At 41.6% G+C, this 21568-nt stretch overlaps 1 protein-coding gene across 1 annotated transcript in view; it reads right to left on the bottom strand.

Moving 5' to 3' along the window:
• LOC137377412 (disks large homolog 3-like) overlaps positions 1 to 21568 on the bottom strand; it is a 550827-nt gene that overhangs the window by 51540 nt on the left and 477719 nt on the right. Inside the window, exon 25 of the mRNA XM_068046991.1 lies at positions 12123 to 12237. Coding sequence (XP_067903092.1) covers positions 12123 to 12237 — 115 coding nt within the window. The remainder of the gene's footprint in view (positions 1 to 12122; positions 12238 to 21568) is intronic.

Genomic DNA, 21568 nt, shown 5'->3' with positions numbered 1-21568 from the left:
AACTAAAAACAAACAAGCTTTAAGAAGAATACTAGGCCCCAACGAAAAGCAAGATCTACCTATAATAAAAGACACTACAGTGAGCTCGAAGAACCTTAACAACAACTCTTCAGATATTGCCTCAAACCTTTCCACTCTATTTTTCTTCTCTTTTCTGTCTCTATTTGCAGGTGTGTATTGCATATGCATGCTGGCGTGGGGTGCGTCGTGTATCCGTAGGCATTAAACGAATTAGAGTTTAAGTTTAATAAATTTCAACTTTTCTTCTTTAAACCTAAAAAAGCCTGTTTGTGCTGGTTTCTTTGCCTTATAATTGGAAAGCAGTGAACAAGGGTTCACCAAGGGGGAGTTAAAAACACTGTGTGTTTAAAATTAAACCCTGTCACAGTAAGACAAGGTGAAGGCTGAAAGGGAACCCTAGACCCCTTTCTCAACTGGTCGTAACAATACCTTTGATCATTTTAAACACCTCAAGTAGATCACCCTTTAACCTTCTCTGTTTAAGGGAATATAAGCCTTATCTCAGCAATCTATCCTCACAACTTAACCCTTTTAGCCCAGATATAATGCTGGTGAATCTGCATCCCCCCCCACCGCAGCCCCCTGGCTGATATATCCTTCCTTAGGTGCAGTCCCCAGAAATGAGTGCAGTACTCCAGATGGGTCCAACCAGACTTCTGTATATCTGTAACATAATTGCCACCCTTTTTGTATTCAAGCCCTATTGAGATAAACGGACAGCCTTCTATCAGCCTTTTTAATTTTTCCTTTGCTGTCCAGGAGCTTTTAGTGATTTCCGTACTTGGATCCCTAAATCTCTCTGCTCACAGTTCCCAGCTTCTTGCCATTTAGAAACTACTCTCATCTTAGGTCTCCTTTCCTACATTGAACTCCATCTGCCACAGTTTTGCCAACTCAATTAATCTATCAATATCCCTTTGCATCTTTCTGTTCCTTTATATGCTTTTTTACTATGCCACCTAACTCAGTGCTGTCAGCAAACTTAGATATGCATCTCTCTACTCCTTCTTCCTTGCAATTATAAATATAGCAAAAGGCTGAGGCCTCAGGACAGATCCCTGGGGAACATCACTAGTCACATCCTGCCATTATCCCTACTCTCTGTCTCCCACCTCCTAACCAATTTCCTATCCAAGCCAATAGGTTGTCTCCAATTCCATGCAATCTTGTTTTTGTTAACAGCGGAGGCAATGAAGGGAGTGCAGGGTGTACCATTTACAAGACGCATTGCTGCAATTCGCCAAGACTATTTCAACAGTATCCCCCAAACCTACTACCTCTACCACTTAGAGGACAAGAGCAGCAAGCACATGGAAATACCAAAATCTACAAGTTCCCCTTCAAGCCACACAACATCCTGATTTGAAATATATTGTTATTCCTTCATTGTCACTGGGTGTAAATCCTGGAACTCCCTACCTTACAACAACACCATGGAAGGAAGACCTTCGCCACATGGATTGCAGTGGTACAAGGTGGCAGCTCGCCACTACCTTTGAGGGCTATTAGGGTTGGGCAATAAATGCTGGCTTTGCCAGCGATGCCCACATCCCATGAATGAATAAATACAAAAAAAAAGTGTCAGGTGCATAGTGCATTCTTTCCCCATCTAAATTTTCTTTCCTCTCTAGTTGGCACTGGTTCTTAGTGGGGTACAGATTCCCAGTTGCCTCTTCTAGCCCAGGGACACCAAGATAAATTGTAATGCCCCAATTGTCACCCCAGTTGAAACTGGCTAACTCAGCCAACAGCAGGACCAAATTTGAGACATTTTGCTCTGTGGCCAGTCTGAATGACCAAGCTGCCTGAAAGGGTGCTAGAGGTAGAAACCTTCATCATATTTAAAAAATACTTAGATATGCACATGAAGTGCTGTTACCTTTGGACCAACAGCAAAAAAATAGGATTAGGATGGATAGCTTTTTTTGATTGGCACAGTTATGATGGGCCAAATGACCTCCTTCTGGAGGCATAAAATTTCCATATAATGTAATTTTTAAAAGCAATATTTTCTTTGTTTCCCTCCTTCAGCCTGTGCTTGTCAACACTATCTGAAATAAAGGAGGTGGGAAACTGACCACTAACCAACTTCAGTTAATCTCACTATGTAATTGTCTGCTGGTATGTCTGCCAGACAAGTCAAATGTTGGATATTTTTCCATAATTCTCCTTGCTCCCTTAGGATATCTCCCTGATGGGAGTATTGAGATCAGGAACAGCAGAAGTGAGTCCATGTTTTACATTCCATGGCACAACACACTTGAGCTTTGTTTGAGATGTTTAATCTTTCGTCAGTTCCCTAATGGAGTATAAGGTGTGTTCTATTTAAATGTCACATGACTCTCAGCTGTTTACATCTTCTGAAATAGTTGTGTAGGATTTTAATGAAGATGTTACAAACAGCACTTTTATTTTGTCTGATTTGTTCTTTGGTTGAAACGTTAACCTGTGGTCCTGTTTGCCTGTTCCGGTGAACATGAAATTATCCATGGTACGATACAAAGACCTTTTTCCCTATATCCTGGTCAATTTTTCTTGAAATTACAACAACCAAAAAGGGATTAATTAACTGATCACACATTGGTGTTTGTGGGACCTTGTATGCAAAATGGCTGCCACATTTGCTTACAATATTACTGTACATGAAGTGCTTTGGAAAAATAGGAAGAAACTGCAATTATAAATCCTCTTTCATGTTCTCAGGACATTACAAAATGTTTCACAGCCAGTGGACTACTTTTGAAGTAGCCACCATTGTTTTGTGGGCAAACTTTGTTTTGTAGAAACACGTGATGTTGCACCATATAAATCAAATTCTTTATTAGACCACAATTTCTTGAATTCACTGCCAAGAACACCACTCAATCACCTGAAGGACTTCGTAAAACTGGCCTAAAGTTGTCAAACTGTTTAAAAGAAAAGGGAATACCAAAAGGGTCAAGAAGCACTGTAGTAGTGACAAACAGCACTGTTCAGGTTTTGTCTGCCATTTCCTTATTGTCCATTATAGTCTCGCTTGCATCCATCTTTAATGGGCCCACATTCCCCTTTACCATCTTAAAATATTTATAAAAATCTTTACTGTTACCTTTGAAGTCCTTTTCAAGTTTTCTCCCCCCCCACTTTTTATACTAAATTACATCCTTTGCATAACTTTGTTCTTTTTATAGCTCTTCCAGTTCCTTCAATTTCCACTGTTCCTTACACTTGCATAGGCCTTTTTTTCCAGCTTGATACTGTCTCTCACCTCATTTGTTGACCATGATTGCTGAATCACACAAATGGAGCCTTTGTCTTTTAGGGGTATGCACTGGTTTTGTACTGAACTAAGTACTTCCTTGAATATACACAATGTATATTTACATAGGATTTTGCCCGGCATATCTAAATACTCAATATGCCAATGCTGTACTTTGCACGTGTGCTATATGTACCCACTGTACACTGAATCTGCATTTTGCCCTCTATGTATACCCAGTATATGTAATGCCGTATTTTACAGTGCATGCAAACAAGAACAGCTTGCACTTATGTAGCATTTTATTGTAGTAAAATGTCCCAAGGTGCTTTGCAGAAGTGCTACCAAATGTGACACGAGTCACATAAGGCAATATTAGGACAGTGAACAAAAGCCTGGTCAAAGATGTTACATTTTAAAGGAGCTTCTTAAAGGAAGGGAGTTGGGAGGTACAGATGTTTAGGGATGGAATTCCAGAACTTAGGGCTGAGTCAACTGAAGGCGTAGCTGCCAACAGTGAGATAATGATAAAAAAAAGGATGCACAAAATGCCAGAATTGGATGAATGCACAGATCTTGGGGGTGGGGGGGTTGGTGGTGTTGTAGGACTGGAGGAGGTTACAGAGATAGTGAGGGGTGAGGCCGTGGAGGATTTGGAAAGAAGGATGAGAATTTTACAATTGAGGCATTGCCAGATGGGAGCCAGTATAGGTCAGTGAGCACAGGGATGATGATGGGTGAATCGGACTTGGTCTGACTTAAGGGCAGCAGAGTTTGGGATGAGTTCAAGTTTACAAGGGTGCGAGGTGGGAGGCTGACCAGAAGACTAATGGAATAGTCGAGTTTAAAGGCATGGATGAGGGGTTTCAGCAGCAGGTGCAAAAAGTAAAGGATATCTCAGAGCAACTGGAAAAGGACTGGAAAGGGAGGGGGATGATCCAGTTGTCGTGGTCCATGTTGGAACCAATGACACAAAGAAGGAAAGGGTGGAGCTCCGGCTATGGGATTGTCGGAAGTTAGGAACAACATTAAAAAACATGATCTCATGGGTAGTAATCATAGAAGCCACATGCTAAATTGGTATTGGGATAGGCAGATCAGGCACATAAGAAATAGGAATAGGCCATATGGCCCAACGAGTCTACTCAGCCAGTCAATGAGCTCGTGGTTGAACCTACATCAACTCAATTTTCCCACCCTATCCTCATGACCCTTGATTCCCTTAGTCCACCAAAATTTATTGATCTCCGTCTTCAATATACTCGTTGACTGAGCATCCTCAGCCCTCTGGGGTGGAGAATTTCAAAGATTCATAACCCTTTGAGTGAAGACATTTTTCATCTCGGTCTTAAATGGCCAACCCCTTATCCTGAGTCTATGACCCCTATTTCTAGGCTCTCCAGCAGGGAAAACAGCTTTTCAGCATCTACCCTTTCAAGCCCTCTAAGAATTTTGTATGTTTCAATGAGATCATCTCTCATTCTTTTAAGCTCCAGAGAATTAATCTATTCTATTTAATCTCTCTTCAGAGGACAGCCCTCTCATCCCAGGAATCAGTCTGGTGAACCTTTGTTGCACTCCCTCTAAGGCCTTAGGTAAGGAGACCAAAACCGTACACAGTACTCCAGGTGTGGTCTCATCAAAACCCTATATAACTGCAGCAAGACTTCCTTACATGTACCCCAACACCCTCTTGCAATAAAGGCCAACCTACCATTTGCCTTCCTAATCGCTTGCTGCACTTACAGGTTAACGTTGTGATTCATGTACAAGGACACCCAAATCCCTTTTTTATTTATTGGTTTTTATTACTCTTTCACCCATTAATAAAAATTATTATTTTCCATTCTTCCTACCAAAGTGGATAATTTCACACTTCCCCCACATTATACTCCATCTGTCACCTTCTTGCCCAATCACTTAACCAGTCTGCCCCTTTTCAGCCACATTACGCCCTCCTTGCAGCTTACCTTCCCATCTAATTTTGTCTCATCTGCAAACCTGGATATATTACACCCAGTCCCCTCATCTAAGTCATTAATATAGATTATAAATAGGCCCAAGTGCCCTTGCAGCACTCCACTAGTTACACCTTCTCCACCTGAAAATAACCTGTTTATTCGTATTCTGTTTTCAATCCACGTCACTACATTACCCCAATCCTATGAGACCTAATCTTGTGCAACAACCTCTTATGTGGCACTTTATCAAATGCCTTCGTAAATTCCAAATATGCTGCATCCACTGGTTCCCCCTTGCCTATCCTGCTGGTTACACCTTCAAAAAGCTTTAATAGATTTTTTTTTATTCTTTCATAAGATGTGGGTGTCACTGGCAAAGTCAGCATTTGTTGCCCATCCCTAATTGCTCTTGACAACTGAGTGGCTTGTTAGGCCATTTCAGAGGGCAGTTAAGAGTCAACCACATTGCTGGGGGTCTGGAGTCACATGTAGGCCAGACCAGGCAAGGACGGTAGAGTTCCTTCCCTAAAGGACATTAGTGAACCAGATGGATTTTTGTGACAATCGATGATATACGATGCCATGAAACTGAGACTAGCTTTCAATTCCAGATTTTATTAATTAATTCCACCAGCTGCCATGGTAGGATTTGAACCCATGTCCCCAGGGCATTAGCCTGGGCTTTCAGATTGCTAGTTCTGCAACATTACCACTACGCCACCATCTCCCCACAAACACGATTTCCCTTTCATAAAACCGTGTTGACTCTGACTAATCATAGTGTTTTGACAAGTGCTTTGTTATCACATCCTTAATAATAGATTCTAGCATTTTCCCTAGTACTGTTATCAGGAAGGTGAACGCATGGCTGAAAGACTGGTGTAGGAAAGAGGGGTGCATTTCATAGAACGTTGGCACCAGTACTAGGCCATGAAGGAGCTGCACCTTTGGGACAGGCTCCACCTGAACTGGAACAGGACCAGTGTCCTAGAGGAAAGGGTAAATAGGGCTGTCAATAGGACTTTAAACAGTAAGACGGGAGGAGGGGACTGGTGAAAATAACGCAGGTCCGAAGCTCAAGAAATAGGAAATAAGAGTAAAGGCTAGGAACAAGGGTAACAGACAAACAAAAACAGTCAGGGAGCAAATGCAGTTATAAATCAGAAATATAAAGGACTGGTCAAAATAAAGCAAAAAGAAACAACTGTTAAAGAAAAATTAAACTGCCTGTACAGCAATATACATGGATTCCAAAATAAAACAGGGGAACAAGGGGCAATAATCCCTAGAAAGGAACTGGATGTAGTAGGAATAACTGAAACATGGCTACATAAAGAACATGACTGGCAACTAAATACTTCAGGTTAAAACAATTAAAGTATAGGGAAGGAAGGAGTTAGGGTAGCTGTACTCATTCGACATAACATAATGGCAGTTGAAAAAAGGACATATCAAAGAGAAGGACAGAAACAGAATCCATGTGGATTGAAAAAAGAAAAGGGATCAGTCACGCTAATAGGGGCATACTTTCTACACAACACCTAATCGTGGAAAGTAGGTGAAATAACGGACATAGACCATTAATCATGGGAGATTTTAACTGCCCTGTGACGCCACCACCCCCAGATAAACTGGCCAGAAGTTGTAGCGAAAGCTGTACAGGGAGAGGAGTTTTTACATTGTGTGTAGGACTCCTTTCTTGCCCAATAGGAAAAAGGCCCAAGACAGGGAGCACTGCTGGATAAGAGAAATAAGCATAGACCATCTAGGCATCAGCAATAACAATAAGATTTAAGATTGAGAAAGACATAAGACATAAGCCTAAGCCAATAATAAATTGGAAAAAATAGCTGATTTTAAAGGGCTCTGTATGGAACCAGGGAAAATAAATTGGAAAAAAGTACAGATGAAGAATTAGAACAGCGTTAGGAAACATTTAAAATAATGATTAGAGAGCCTGGGAGAAAGATATCGCACTAAAAAGCAAGAACAAACCTAACAGCAATGACACATCATAAATGAATGAGGAATCAAGGCAAAATTGATACTAATGAAAAGGCAGACACTAAGTACGTAGACAACAAAATAGAGGTTGCCACAAGGAAATATGAAAAGATTAAGTCAAAAAACAAGCAAGCAACAAGAAACTACAAAATTAAATCAAAATAATATAAAAAGAGATTGTAAATCATTCTATAGACACATAAATCAAGATAGGGCACTAAGGGATACACATGATAAACTCTGAGGTAATGACAGCAAAATGGCAGAAACATTAAGCAATTACTTTGCCTCAGTATTTAACAGGAGACCAACATGGTTGAGCATGACATTAGAAGAGATCAAAAAAGATACAACATTTAAAGATAGAAAGGAGGGAGATAATTGATAAATTAATCAAACTTCAGATGGATTGCATTTGTGCATATTAAAAGTTAGGGAAGAGATAGCAGAAGCACCATTACTTACATATAAAGAATTCATTAGAACAGGGAATGGTGCAACAGGACTGGTGAACAGCTAATGTGATTCTATGTTTAAAAAGGGAGATAGAACAAGTCCAAGGAACTATAGACCAATTATCTCAACGTCAGTGGTAGGAAAAATAATGGAATTATTACTGACAGATGCAATAAAAAAACTTCTAGAAACATGTAATAAAGAATAATCAGCGCGGATTTCAAATGGGAGGTCATGCTTGACCAACCTTATTGAATTCTTTGAAGAAGTAACAGAAAGAGTAGACAATAAGGGTAAATACAAGGGTAGCAATAGACGTAATATGTTTGGATTTTCAAAAAACTCTTGATAAAAGGTTACAAATAATAGTCATGACTAAGGTCAGACATGTGGAGTCAGGGACAAGTAGCAGAACGGTTAGATGCTGGCTACAAAACTGAAACAGAGAGCAGGGGTCAAAGGTAGTTACTCAGGCTGGAAAAAGGTGGGATCAGTCCGGAGACCATTGTTGTTCACCACATTATAGGTAATACAGAGGAGGGCTGTAACAAAGTAAAAATGACACCAATAAACTTGTAGAATGGGCATATAATTAGCAAATGAACTTCAATATAAATAAATGTTAGGTGGTACATATTGGTAGGACGAATAAGGCTTCATCCTCTTTGTAAAATAAGTATTTAAATGGAGTAGAGGAGCACAGAGGGTACAGATAAACAAATCATGAAAATTAGCAATGCAGGTTAATAAGGCCTTAAAAAAGGGGAAACTAAGCACTGAGGTTAATTTTCAGAGCGATAGAATGAAAAGGCAGAGATGTTATGTTAATCTTGTATAGAAACATAGAAAATAGGAGCAGGAGTAGGCCCTTCCAGCCTTCTCCGCCATTCATTATGATCATGGCTGATCATCCAACTCAGTAGCCTGTTCCCGCTTTCACCCCATACCCTTTTATCCCTTTTGACCCAAGAGCTATATCTAACTCCTTCTTGAAAACATACAATGTTTTGGCCTCAACTGCTTTCTGTGGTAGCAAATTCCACAGGCTCACCACTCTCTGGGTGAAGAAATTTCTCCACATCTCAGTCCTAAAAGGTTTACCCCGTATCCTTCGACTATGACCCCTGGTTCTGGACTCCCCACCATCGGAACATCCTTCCTGCATCTACCCTGTCAAGTCCTGTTAGAATTTTATAGGTTTCTATGAGATCCCCCCTCACTCTTCTGAACTCCATCGAATATAATCCTAACTGACTCAATCTCTTCTCATACGTCAGTCCCACCATCCCAGGAATCAGTCTGGTAAACCTTCGCTGCACTCCCTCGATAGCAAGAACATCCTTCCTCAGATAAGGAGACCAAAACTGCACACATTATTTCAGGTGTGGCCTCACCAAGGCCCTGATTAATTGCAGCAAGACATCCCTGCTCCTGTACTCGAATCCTCTCGCTATGAAGGCCAACATACCATTTGCCTTTTTTACCGGCTGTTGCACCTGCATGCTTACCTTCAGCGACTGGTGTACGAGAACACCCAGGTCTCGTTGCATATTCTCCTCCCTCAGTTTATAGCCATTCAGATTATAATCTGCCTTCCTGTTTTTGCTACCAAAGTGGATAACCTCACATTTATCCACATTATACTGCATCTGCCATGCATTAGCCCACTCACTCAACTTGTCCAAATCACCCTGAAGCCTCTGTGCATCCTCCTCACAACTCACCCTCCCACCCAGTTTTGTGTCATCTGCAAATTTGGAGATATTACATTTAGTTCCCTCATCTAAATCATTAATGTATATTGTGAATAGTTGGGGCCCTAGCACCGATCCCTGTAGTACCCCACTAGTCACTGCCTGCCATTCAGAAAAAGACCCATTTATCCCTACTCTTTGTTTCCTGTCCGCCAACTAATTTTCTATCCATCGCAATACACTACCCCCAATCCCATGCGCTTTAATTTTACATGCTAATCTAATATGTGGGACTTCGTCGAAAGCCTTCTGAAAGTCCAAATAAACCACATCCACTGGCTCCCCTTCATCAACTCTACTAGATACATCCTCGAAGAATTCTAGTAGATTTGCCAAGCATGATTTCCCTTACGTAAATCCATGCTGACTCTGCCCGATTCTACCACTGTTCTCTAAGTGCTCTGCTATAAAATCTTTGATAATGGACTCTAGAATTTTCCCCACTACCGAAGTCAGGCTGACTGGTCTATAATTCCCTGTTTTCTCTCTACCTCCCTTTTTAAATAGTGGGGTTACATTAGCTACCCTCCAATCTGTAGGAACTGTTCCATAGTCTATAGAATCTTAGATGATGACCACCAATGCATCCACTATTTCTAGGACCACTTCCTTAAGTACTCTGGGATACATACCATCAGGCCCTGGGGACTTATCAGCCTTCAATCCCATCAATTTCCCCAACACCATTTCTCTACTAATACTGATTTCTTTCAGTTCCTCTCTCTCATTAAGCCCTGTGTTCCCCAACATTTCTGGTATGATATTTGTGTCCTCCTTGCTGAGGACAGAACCAAAGTATGCATTTATTTGGTCAGCCATTTCTTTATTCCCCATCATAAATTCCCCAGTTTCTGACTGTAAGGGACCTACATTTGTCTTCACCAATCTTTTTCTCTTCATATACCTATAGAAACTTTTACAGTCAGTTTTTATGTTCCCCGCAAGATTGCTCTCGTACTCTATTTTCCCCTTCTTAATCAATCCCTTGGTTCTCCTTTGCTGAATTCTAAACTGCTCCCAATCCTCAGGTCTGTTGTTTTTCCTGGCAAATTTATATGCCTCTTCCTTGGATCTAATGCTATCTCTGATTTCCCTTGTAAGCCATGGTTTGGCTACCTTTCCATTTTACTTTTGCGCCAGACAGGGATAAGCAATTGTTGCAGTTCATCCATGCGCTCTTTAAATGTTTGCCATTGCCTATCCACCGTCATCCCTTTAAGTAACGTTTCCCAATCAGTCATGGCCAACTCGCGCCTCAAACCTTCGTAGTTTACTAAAATTCAGGACCCTTGTCTCAGAATCAACTACGTCACTCTCCATCTTGATGAAGAATTCTATCATATTATGGTCGCTCGTCCCCAAGGGGTCTCGCAGCACTAGATTGAACCTGGATTAAACTACACTTGGAAAACTCTGAATAGTTCAGGTCTCAATAGCATAAAAAAAGGATAGAGGCATGGGAGAAGGTGCAAAAAGATTTGCTAAGTAAGTACCAGAAGTGAGAGGTTATACCCATTAGGAAAGAATGAACAGGCTGGGCTCTTTTCTCTAGAAATGTCTGAGAGGTGACCTGATAGAGGTCTTTAAGATTTAAAAAGGTTTGGTAGGTTGATGTAGAGGTTTCAAATTGCAGGGGCAGATCAGAACTCGGGGCCATAAATATAAGAGTTATTAATAAATCCAATAGGGAATTAAAGTAAAACTTCTTTACCCAGTGATTAGGATGTGGAACTTGCTACCACAACGAGTAGTTAAGATAAATACCAATAAATGGGGAAACTAGATTAACACACAAGGTAGAAAGGAATAGAAGGATATGTTGATGGAGTTAGATAAAGAGCGAGAAGAGGGTCATGTGGAGCATAAACTCCTGCATGGACCTGTTGGGCCATATGACATGTTTCTGTGCAGTAAATATTATGTAACTACATACTTTTAATATGAGTTGAGGCAGGGCCAGAGAAGGTGATGTTACAGGTAGAAATTGGTGGTCTTGGTGATGGCAAGGATATGGGGTCAACTAGGATAGCAAGGGTTGCAAACATTCTGGTTCAACAGAAGTCCAAGAGAGGGATGGAATCTGGTTAGTGAACAAAGATTTAGACAGGGACCGAAGAGAATGACTTTGGTCTTCCCACTATTTAATTGGCTATTTAATCAGTGCACATTAATCCTGTATTTTGTCCTGGAAGCTGCACATACCCAATGTAAATTTTTTTTTTAAATGCTCTTATAAAACCTAGATTTCTCAGATGAAGAGGCTGAAGCTAATAAACCCAAATCATTAACATGGCAAAGAGTCAGATTACAGCCATTCCTCAGATATTCCAACAAGTTCAGATCTAGCTTCCCCTTCTGGAGACTGGTGTGAGTGTAAGCTGATAAAATTAATTGAGACTCTACTGAAAAGAGTTTAGCTTGTTTAAAAATAGAATAATATTTTCATTTACGCAACACCTGATCACATCAAAGCCCTGATACAGCAAATTACTTCTGAAGTGTAATACCCGTCATTATGGCGCTAAGTGCAGCAATCTATGACAGCAACAACTCAAACAGGAGATAAATGACCAGTTAGCCTGGTTTTTGATTACATTACTGTTTACTGTATCACCTCTTGCTAACTGAGATTCTTTGAGTATATTCAAGGGGAAATGAACTATCTCCTCACCTGTACACCAAACTTACCGGACATAAAGCGAGCGTTTCTCACTGGTCCGCAGGGAGCCAGATCCGGAGCTCATACTGCTATTCATCATCTGTTCCCGAAGGTCATGGATTTTAGACTCAAAGCGACTGTACTCTATAAAAAAAAGAATTATGGTTTTGCAGCAGAATTGAAGCAATATGAACTGAGTGACATAATGGACTAGGGAGTGGAATGATGACACAGGTTACCAACCAGTCCTATATTGGGACTTGGTTTCCAATCTTAGTTATGTAGGCACCACAGGACAGGATAGAAACAGAAAATAAAGATGTTTTGATATTGTGGAAGACGTGCATTATAGATGCAAACTTGCAATAAGCTGGCTATATTCCAAAGTAAACTTGTCGGTATCTGCTAAAGCTAGTGTTTTTGACCTTGAGTGGTCAGCATTAACAAATCCCAGCAAGTTGATTTTGGGCTGTGGCGTTGCTCCCTGCTCCTGCATCATTACCTCTGGAGACCACAAGGGCCTATCCTGGTCCTTCTCCTATTTCTCATCTACATGCTGCTCCTTGGTGACACCAGCAAAAAAACACATTAGATTCCACATGTGGGCTGATGACACCAGCCTTACTTTACCACCACCTCTACCCCTTCACTGCCTCGATTGGTCACACTGCTTGTCCGACATCCAGTACTGAACAAGCAGAAATTTTCAGTCCCCTCCAAAAACTGCTGGAGCTGAATAATCAGATTATTCTGGCTAATAGAACATCGATTCTGATCCTCCAAACCCTCATCACACTCCATGCCCATAGATCTAGCAGCCAGTTTGAGAAGAGATGATAGGTAGGGATAGATTTTATAAATTCCTGTTCTGGTGTGAAGCTTTGTTCATTAGGAGTGCATGTCAGGAATTTGGGCATGAAGATCAACCACTCCTTCAGCATTGACTATTCATAAAATCTAGTGTCAGGCAGATTGTATCAGACTGTATCAAACCCTCTTGCCACTGTGAGGTAGTGGGTTGTTGTGCACCTGTGAGCATGGATTTGAAGCTATTATAGTCACTTGAGTTCTTCTGGCAACACGATTAGATTTTTAAATTATTTTTTTTTAAATTATTTTCAAAAGCTCCTACTGATAGCCAGGCAGCTAAAATAGTCCTGACCATGATCACCAGGAAACTGCCTAAACTTATCCACAGCCACCAGTCGAGATGCACTGGCCGGAGAGGGAGGAGCAACATCAGATTCTGACACCAGTAACTTATTTTTATTTACAACAGCTGTTGGGAGAAGGGAAGTTGCAGTCAACTTTTAAGGGAATCTCACTTGGAAAGTCTCAGTAGTTTCATGCAAAGCCAACATTATTTTACTAAAATTAAACTAACAGTGAGGTAATTGTCGTATTTCCTTTTTTCCTTCCTGGTCTCTCCATACCCCTAGCACAGAAGCCTACAACATTTCTTGGCGACAGCCCACAGACCCCTAATTCAAGGCCCCTTCCCTCCAATCCAACACTTGTTACCCTCTTCAGACCTCTAATTTCCCCCTCCATGTTCATGGCTCTCTGGTTGCCTAAAGTTTTATTTTGCCGCTCATTCACTTTTGCTACATTTGTTTACACGACAGTGTCACTGCACTTCAAAGAAATTCATTGTATGTGAAGGACTTTTGAGATGTATCGGGTAAACACGCTAAGGTTCGATATAAATGCAATTCTTTCTGGCTTTTGCATAAAGACCATAAAGCCTTCAGGACTGGATGTTGTTTCTGTGAAGAAAATCCACATCAGAGGAATACAATTCAGCAAAATAAAAGAACATACAGCACCTTGCAGTTATATAGTGCCTCTAAAGTAGTAAAAAGATCCCAAGACACTTCACAGAAGCATCAAACAAAATTTGATATTAAGCCACATAAGGAGATTTTAGGACAAATCCTTCGTCAGAGGTGGGTTTTACATAGCAAATTAAAAACGAGTGAGAGGTTGAGAGAGGGAATTCCAGAGCTTAGAGCTGAGGCAGCTGAAGGCACGGCCAAATAAATTAGCAACGCCAACCATTGTACTGATCAGCTATAGCATTATAGTTACTCAAAGCTCATACCAATCTGTCACTGCACCACAGCTAGATGAGTTGTGTACCAATCAGCTCCACCACCAGTTAGTCAAACCTTACTGATCAACCACAGCATCATAGCTAGTCAAACTGTAACCAGTTCCAGCAGCAAAGCTGGCCAAGTCTTGTAGGAAATGGAACAATCAGCATTGCCACCACAGTTAAGCAAACCTTGCAACAATCAACCTCCAATCAGTTAGCAGTGTCTTCTAGAGAGGTCGAACACTCATTATTGTCTAAGTAAATTGATGCTAACCAAAGGCAGTAGATGACCTTGCTATGGGTTTATATTACAGAAACAATAAGTATGACATACAACACTGTTTTGGTACGAGACAGAGGTTTTTCAATTTCAAACTTCATTTATCAACAGCTAAAAGAGGAGTACTCACCATCTGTCCGCCCAAGATCATTTGCTTGGGAATGCTTATAGTCACATTTCTTTCTGTTTCTGGTACAGCAACCAGATATGAAAATGCTCATATCTAATTGGGAATTAAGCATTTTTACAGTCAGCCCTTGGACTAACTCAGGCTCTCCCAATATATCTACCACTGAGATAAAGTTTAAATATTGTGCCAATACAAAGAAAAGTTCCCTGTTAGATGCTGGAAAGCTTGGTGGCTAAATACTGCTCCAGGTATTGTATGTTATTATTGCATCAGTGATTGCACTTTTCAACACACTGACTTTACACTGCCCTGAATGTGCTTCCTGAATGATGAGCACAATAAGATGCAATGTATGTATGACAGCAAATTGCATGTTATAGTAAATATCCAAGACATCATAAAAGGACATGGGAAAAAGTCACCGACTGAATCCTAGCTGCAGCTGTATCCTTAAAACATAGCATTAAAGAAAGAGCATTTACACAGCATCTTTCACAACCTCAGGACATCCCAAAAAGCTTTACAGCCAACGAAGTACTTTTGAATGTAGTCATTGTTGTGATGTAGGCAAACATGGCAGGCAATTTGCACACAGCAAAGTTCCATAACAGAGGTCGGACAAATTACCAGTTCATCTGTTTTAGTGACGTTCATTGAAAGAAATGCTGGCCAAGACATCTGCTTTTCTTCGCAGTGCCATGAGATTTTTTATGCCCACATGAAAGGGCAAATAGATTTAATATGCCATCTAAAAAACTGTACCAATGACAGTGTAGCACTTCCTCAGTACTGCAATGAAGAGTATTTATAACTCAAAGACTATACGACAGAGAGTTATAGTTAAGAACCTTATAAACACAGCAAGGGTAATAACCAAAAGCATAACTCAGCATGAGTTACAATCAAGAACATTATAACACAGCAAGCATTATAACTAAGAGTCTTATAACACAGCAAGGGTTATTGCTGAAAGCTTTATTACACAGCAAGGGTTATAGCTGAGAGCCCTTTAGCAAAACTAATTATAATGGAGAGCATTATAACAAGAGCAAAAATTACAATGGAGCCTTATAACCACAGAATATATACCACCGTGATCTGCACCTAAGAGCCATATAAACACAGTGGGGGTATCTTGTTATGAAATCGTTTGTTTTTTTTTACAAAGTATTTGGAAAAGTGCTACACTTAAGTGTTGGGTTTTTATGCAATGTTTATTCACACAAGTATTTATTTTTAGAAAAGATATCAAAGTCTTGCAACACAGGAGGCCATTCGGTCCATCATACCTATGCCAGCTCTTTGAAAGAGCTGTCCAATATAGTCTAACACTTCAGCTTTTTTGCCAAAACCCTGCAAATTAGTCCTCTTCAATTACATGTCCAGTTGCCTTTTGAAAGTCCTTATTTTCATAAGCCTTTTTGACAGTGCATTCCAGATCTCAACAACCCTCTGAAGAAATTTCTCATTTTCCCTATAGATCCTTTGCCAATTAAAAATCTTACCTTTGTTCATCGACCCATTTGGCAGAGGAAACAGTTTCTCCTTACTTCCTCTATCAAAATCCCTCACAATTTTGAATACCTCGATCAGGATTCCCCTTAACTAAGGACAGCAATCACAACTTCTCCAATCTCTCTATGTAACTCAAGTCCTTCATCCCTGCTATCATCCTGGTAAAAATCTTTTGTACTCTCTTCTACGACCTTGACATCCTTCCTAAAGTTTGGCATCCAGAATTGTACACAGTACTCCAACCTCAAAAAGGGAGGAAGTATTAGCTGTTTTAGCGGGCTTAAAAGTGGATAAATCCCCAGGCCCAGATGAGATGTATCCCAGGTTGTTATGTGAGGCAAGGGAGGAGATAGCAGGGGCTCTGACACAAATTTTCAAATCCTCTCTGGCCGCAGGAGAGGTACCAGAAAACTGGAAGACAGCAAATGTGGTACCATTATTCAAGAAGGGCAGCAAGGATAAACCAGGTAATTACAGGCCGGTGAGTCTAACATCAGTGGTTGGGAAACTATTGGAAAAAAATTCTGAGGGACAGGATAAATCTCCACTTGGAGAAGCAGGGATTAATCAGGGATAGTCAGCATGGCTTTGTCAGGGGGAGATCGTGTCTAACTAACTTGATTGAATTTTTCGAGGAGGTGACTAGATGTGTAGATGAGGGTAAAGCAGTTGATGTCATCTACATGGACTTCAGTAAGGTTTTTGATAAGGTCCCGCATGGGAGATTGGTTAAGAAGGTAAGAGCCCATGGGATCCAGGGCAATTTGGCAAATTGGATCCAAAATTGGCTTAGTGGCAGGAGGCAGAGGGTGATGGTCGAGGGTTGTTTCTGCAATTGGAAGCCTGTGACCAGTGGTGTACCGCAGTGATCGGTGCTGGGACCCTTGCTGTTTGTAGTGTACATTAATGATTTAGACATGAATATAGGAGGTATGATCAGTAAGTTCACAGATGACACGAAAATTGGTGGTGTCGTAAATAGTGAGGAGGAAAGCCTTAGATTACAGGACAATATAGATGGGCTGGTAAGATGGGTGGAGCTGTGGCAAATGGAATTTAATCCTGAGAAGTGTGAGGTGATGCATTTTGGGAGGACTAACAAGGCAATGGAATATACAATGGATGGGAGGACCCTAGGAAGTACAGAGAGTCAGAGGGACCTTGGTGTACTTGTCCATAGATCACTGAAGGCAGCAGCATAGGTACAAAAGGTGGTTAGGAAGGCATATGGGATACTTGCCTTTATTAGCTGAGGCATAGAATATAAGAGCAGGGAGGTTATGATGGAGCTATATAAAACGCAAGTTAGGCCACAGCTGGAGTACTGTGTACAGTTCTAGTCACCACACTATAGGAAGGATGTGATTGCACTGGAGAGGGTGCAGAGGAGATTCACCAGGATGTTGCCTGGGCTGGAGTGTTTCAGCTATGAAGAGAGACTGAAAAGGCTAGGGTTGTTTTCCTTAGAGCAGAGAAGGCTGAGGGGGAACATGATTTAGATATACAAAATTATGAGGGGCATTGATAGATTCGATAGGAAGAAACTTTTTTCCTTAGTGGAAGGGTCATAGATTTAAGGTATCGGGCAGGAGGTTTAGAGGAGATTTGAGGAAAAGAAGTTTCACCCAGAGGGTTTTTGGAATCTGGAACGCACTGCCTGAAGAGGTGGTGGAGGCAGGAAACATCACAACAGTTAAGAAGTATTTAGATGAGCACTTGAAATGCCATAGCATACAAGGCTATGGGCCAAGAGCAGGAAAATGGGATCAGTGCTTGATGGCCAGCACAGATACGATGGGCCGAAGGGCATGTTTCTGTGCTGTAAGACTCTATGACTAACTAAGGATTACCAGTGATTTAGATGGTAAAGTATGATTTCCTTGTCTTTGTGGTCAGTACCCGCTATTTACAAAGCCAAGAATCACATTTGCTTTCTAAACTGTTTTTCAGCTTGCCCTGCCACATTCAAAGACTGGTAAATATGTACCCCCTCAAAAAATACCATTTAGATTGCACTGCTTCTCCATGTGGTTTCTACCAGAGTGCTTCAAATCACACTTAGCAGCATTAAATTGCATCTGCCACATGTATGCCCATTTCACCAATCTATGTCCTCCTGAAGCCTGCTACTATCATGCTCACAAATTACTATGTTGACAAGCTTATCATCCACAAATTTTGAAATTATACTTTGTTTACCCAAGTCCAGGTCATTAACATAAAACATGGAAAGCAATGGTTCTAAGGTCGTCCCACTGAGGACTGACTGCATACTTCTCGCCAGTCAGAAAAACATCCATTCACCACTGCTCTCTGCCTCTTATTCCTTATCCAATTACATACACAAGTTTCCACCTTTCCTTTAATCCCACGTGATTCTATTTTCCGAATAAGTCTGTTATGTCATAGTTAATCAAATGCATATAGACATCTACTGCACCAACTTCATCAACCCTCATAGAGTCATAGAGTTATACAGCACAGAAACAGACCCTTCGGCCCATCGTGTCTGTGCCGGCCATCAAGCACCCAAATATTCTAATCCCATATTCCTGCATTTGGCCCGTAGCCCTGTATGCTATGGCATTTCAAATGCTCATCTAAATACTTCTTAAATGTTGTGAGGGTTCCTGCCCCCACCACCTCTTCAGGCAGTGCGTTCCAGATTCCAACCACCCTCTGGATGAAAAAATGTTTCCTCAAATCTCCGCTAAACCTCCTGCCCCTTACCTTAAACTTACGTCCCCTGGTTCTTGACCCCTCCGCTAAAGGAAAAAGTTTCCTCCTATCTAACCTATCGATGCCCCTCATAACCTTGTGCACCTCAATCATGTCCCCCCTCCGCCTTCTCTGCTCTAAGGAAAACAACCCTAGCCTTTTCAGTCTCTCTTCATAGCTGAAATGCTCCAGCCCAGGCAACATCCTGGTGAATCTTATCTGCACCATCTCCAGTGCAATCACGTCCTTCCTATAGTGTGGCAACCAGAAATGTACACAGTACTTCACCTGTGGCCTAACTTGCGTTTTATATAGCTCCATTATAACCTCCCTGCTCTTATATTCTATGCCTCGGCTAATAAAGACAAGTATCCCATATGCCTTCCTAACCACCTTATCTACCTGTGCTGCTGCCTTCAGTGATCTATGGACAAGTACACCAAGGTCCCTCTGACTTTCTGTACTTCCTAGGGTCCTCCCATCCATTGTATATTTCCTTGCCTTGTTAGTCCTCCCATCACACTTCTCAGGATTAAATTCCATTTGCCACTGCTCCGCCCATCTATATCTCCCTGTAATCTAAAGATTTCCTCCTCACTATATACACCACCAATTTTCGCGTCATCTGTGAACTTACTGATCATACCTCCTATCTTTTGGGCCTCCTTATCTCGAGAGACAATGGATACGCGCCTGGAGGTGGTCAGTGGTTTGTGAAGCAGCGCCTGGAGTGGCTATAAAGGCCAATTCTGGAGTGACAGGCTCTTCCACAGGTGCTGCAGAGAAATTTGTTTGTTGGGGCTGTTGCACAGTTGGCTCTCCCCTTGCGCCTCTGTCTTTTTTCCTGCCAACTACTAAGTCTCTTCGACTCGCCACAATTTAGCCCTGTCTTTATGGCTGCCCGCCAGCTCTGGCGAATGCTGGCAACTGACTCCCACGACTTGTGATCAATGTCACACGATTTTATGTCACGTTTGCAGACGTCTTTATAACGGAGACATGGACGGCCGGTGGGTCTGATACCAGTGGCGAGCTCGCTGTACAATGTGTCTTTGGGGATCCTGCCATCTTCCATGCGGCTCACATGGCCAAGCCATCTCAAGCGCCGCTGACTCAGTAGTGTGTATAAACTGGGGGTGTTGGCCGCTTCAAGGACTTCTGTGTTGGAGATATAGTCCTGCCACCTGATGCCTCCTATATTCATGTCTAAATCATTAATGTACACTACAAACAGCAAGGGTCACAGCACCGATCCCTATGGTACACCACTGATCACAGACTTCCAATCGCAAAAACAGCCCTCGACCATCACCCTCTGCCTCCTGCCACTAAGCCAATTTTGGATCCAATTTGCCAAATTGCCCTGGATCCCATGGGCTCTTACCTTCTTAGCCAATCTCCCATGTGGGACTTTATCAAAAGATAACCCTCTATTACTTTATCAAAGAACTCAATTAGCTTAGTCAGACACTATTTGCCTTTAACAAATCCATGCTGGCTGCCCCTTATTTACCCATGCTTCTCCAAGTGAGAATTAATTTTGTTCTTGACAATAGCCTCTGGCAGTTTTCCACCACTGACAGACTGACTGGCCTGTCGTTACCAAGTTTCTCCCTCTCTCTTTCTTTCTATAATAGTGTAACATTTGCAGTCCTGTACTCCTATGCTATCATTCCTACATCCAAGAAGGAAAAAGACTGTGGTCAGAGCTTCTTCTATCTCTGTCCTTGCTGCCCTCAGCAACCTAAGATGCATCCCAACTGGACTGAGTAACTAGTTGAAAGATCGTTATTATAATGGACTTGTCTTTGAAGTTGCTGCCCAGAAGACTGAAAACAATAGGCATTTTCTTAGTCTGTCTGAGTAAACAACAAACATCTCATATCCCAGGCACTCCGCAGGGGCTTGCCTGACAGATAACCTGCCCATCTAGGTGTTAATAGAGGAAGGTAAAACAGAAAGTCAGTTTTTTTTTAAGGGAAAGGGGCTAGGGAAGGTTACAATGCAGGACTGGTTATAAGTTAATTTAAGTCCAACTAGACAACGCTCTGATGTATTCCTTCTATGGCTCTCCAACCACATCTTGCTTCCCCCTCCAAACCCTACTTCTTTCTGTATCCGCCCTTGGAAAAAACTTTCCCTCAGTTCACTTAGAACTGCACTCAAATTCCCAATTATCCAGCATTTGGTCCTCCATTCACCACGACAACCAGCTATCTGCTTAACCACACCCTCATCTCCACCTTTGACACCCTGGTCCCCAATAAAACCAACACTCTCTCTCACCCCAGCCGTTCCCCCGTTTAAGGCCCTCATCTGCGCTCCTTTAAGTTTAAGGGATGCAGACGTGAATGGATATGGCAGATGACTGGTTTAGCCATTCACCACTAAATCTGGCTGGACCACAAAAACACTATCGGGTCTTGCTCTCGTCTGTGAAAACTGCTTAATATCATTCCAGAATGCATAGGTAACCCCCAGCTTTTTTTCTCTACTGCAATCTAATTGATCTAATTGAGACATACAAGATTCTGAAAGGGCTTGATCGGGTAGAAGCTGAGAGATTGTTCCCACTGGTCAGTGAATCTAAAACACAGGGACACAGTCTCAGGATAAGGGGCCAATCATTCAGGACTGAGATGAGGAGAAATTACTACACTCAAAGGGTTGTGAATCTCTGGAATTCTCTACCCCAGAAGGTTGTGGATGCTCCATCATTGAATACATTTAAGGCTGG

This window comes from Heterodontus francisci, chromosome 15, assembly GCF_036365525.1.
Source record: "Heterodontus francisci isolate sHetFra1 chromosome 15, sHetFra1.hap1, whole genome shotgun sequence".
NCBI classification, from domain to species: domain Eukaryota; kingdom Metazoa; phylum Chordata; class Chondrichthyes; order Heterodontiformes; family Heterodontidae; genus Heterodontus; species Heterodontus francisci.
The sequence above is the reverse complement of the archived record's forward strand: the minus strand, read 5'-3'. Positions and strand labels throughout refer to the sequence as shown.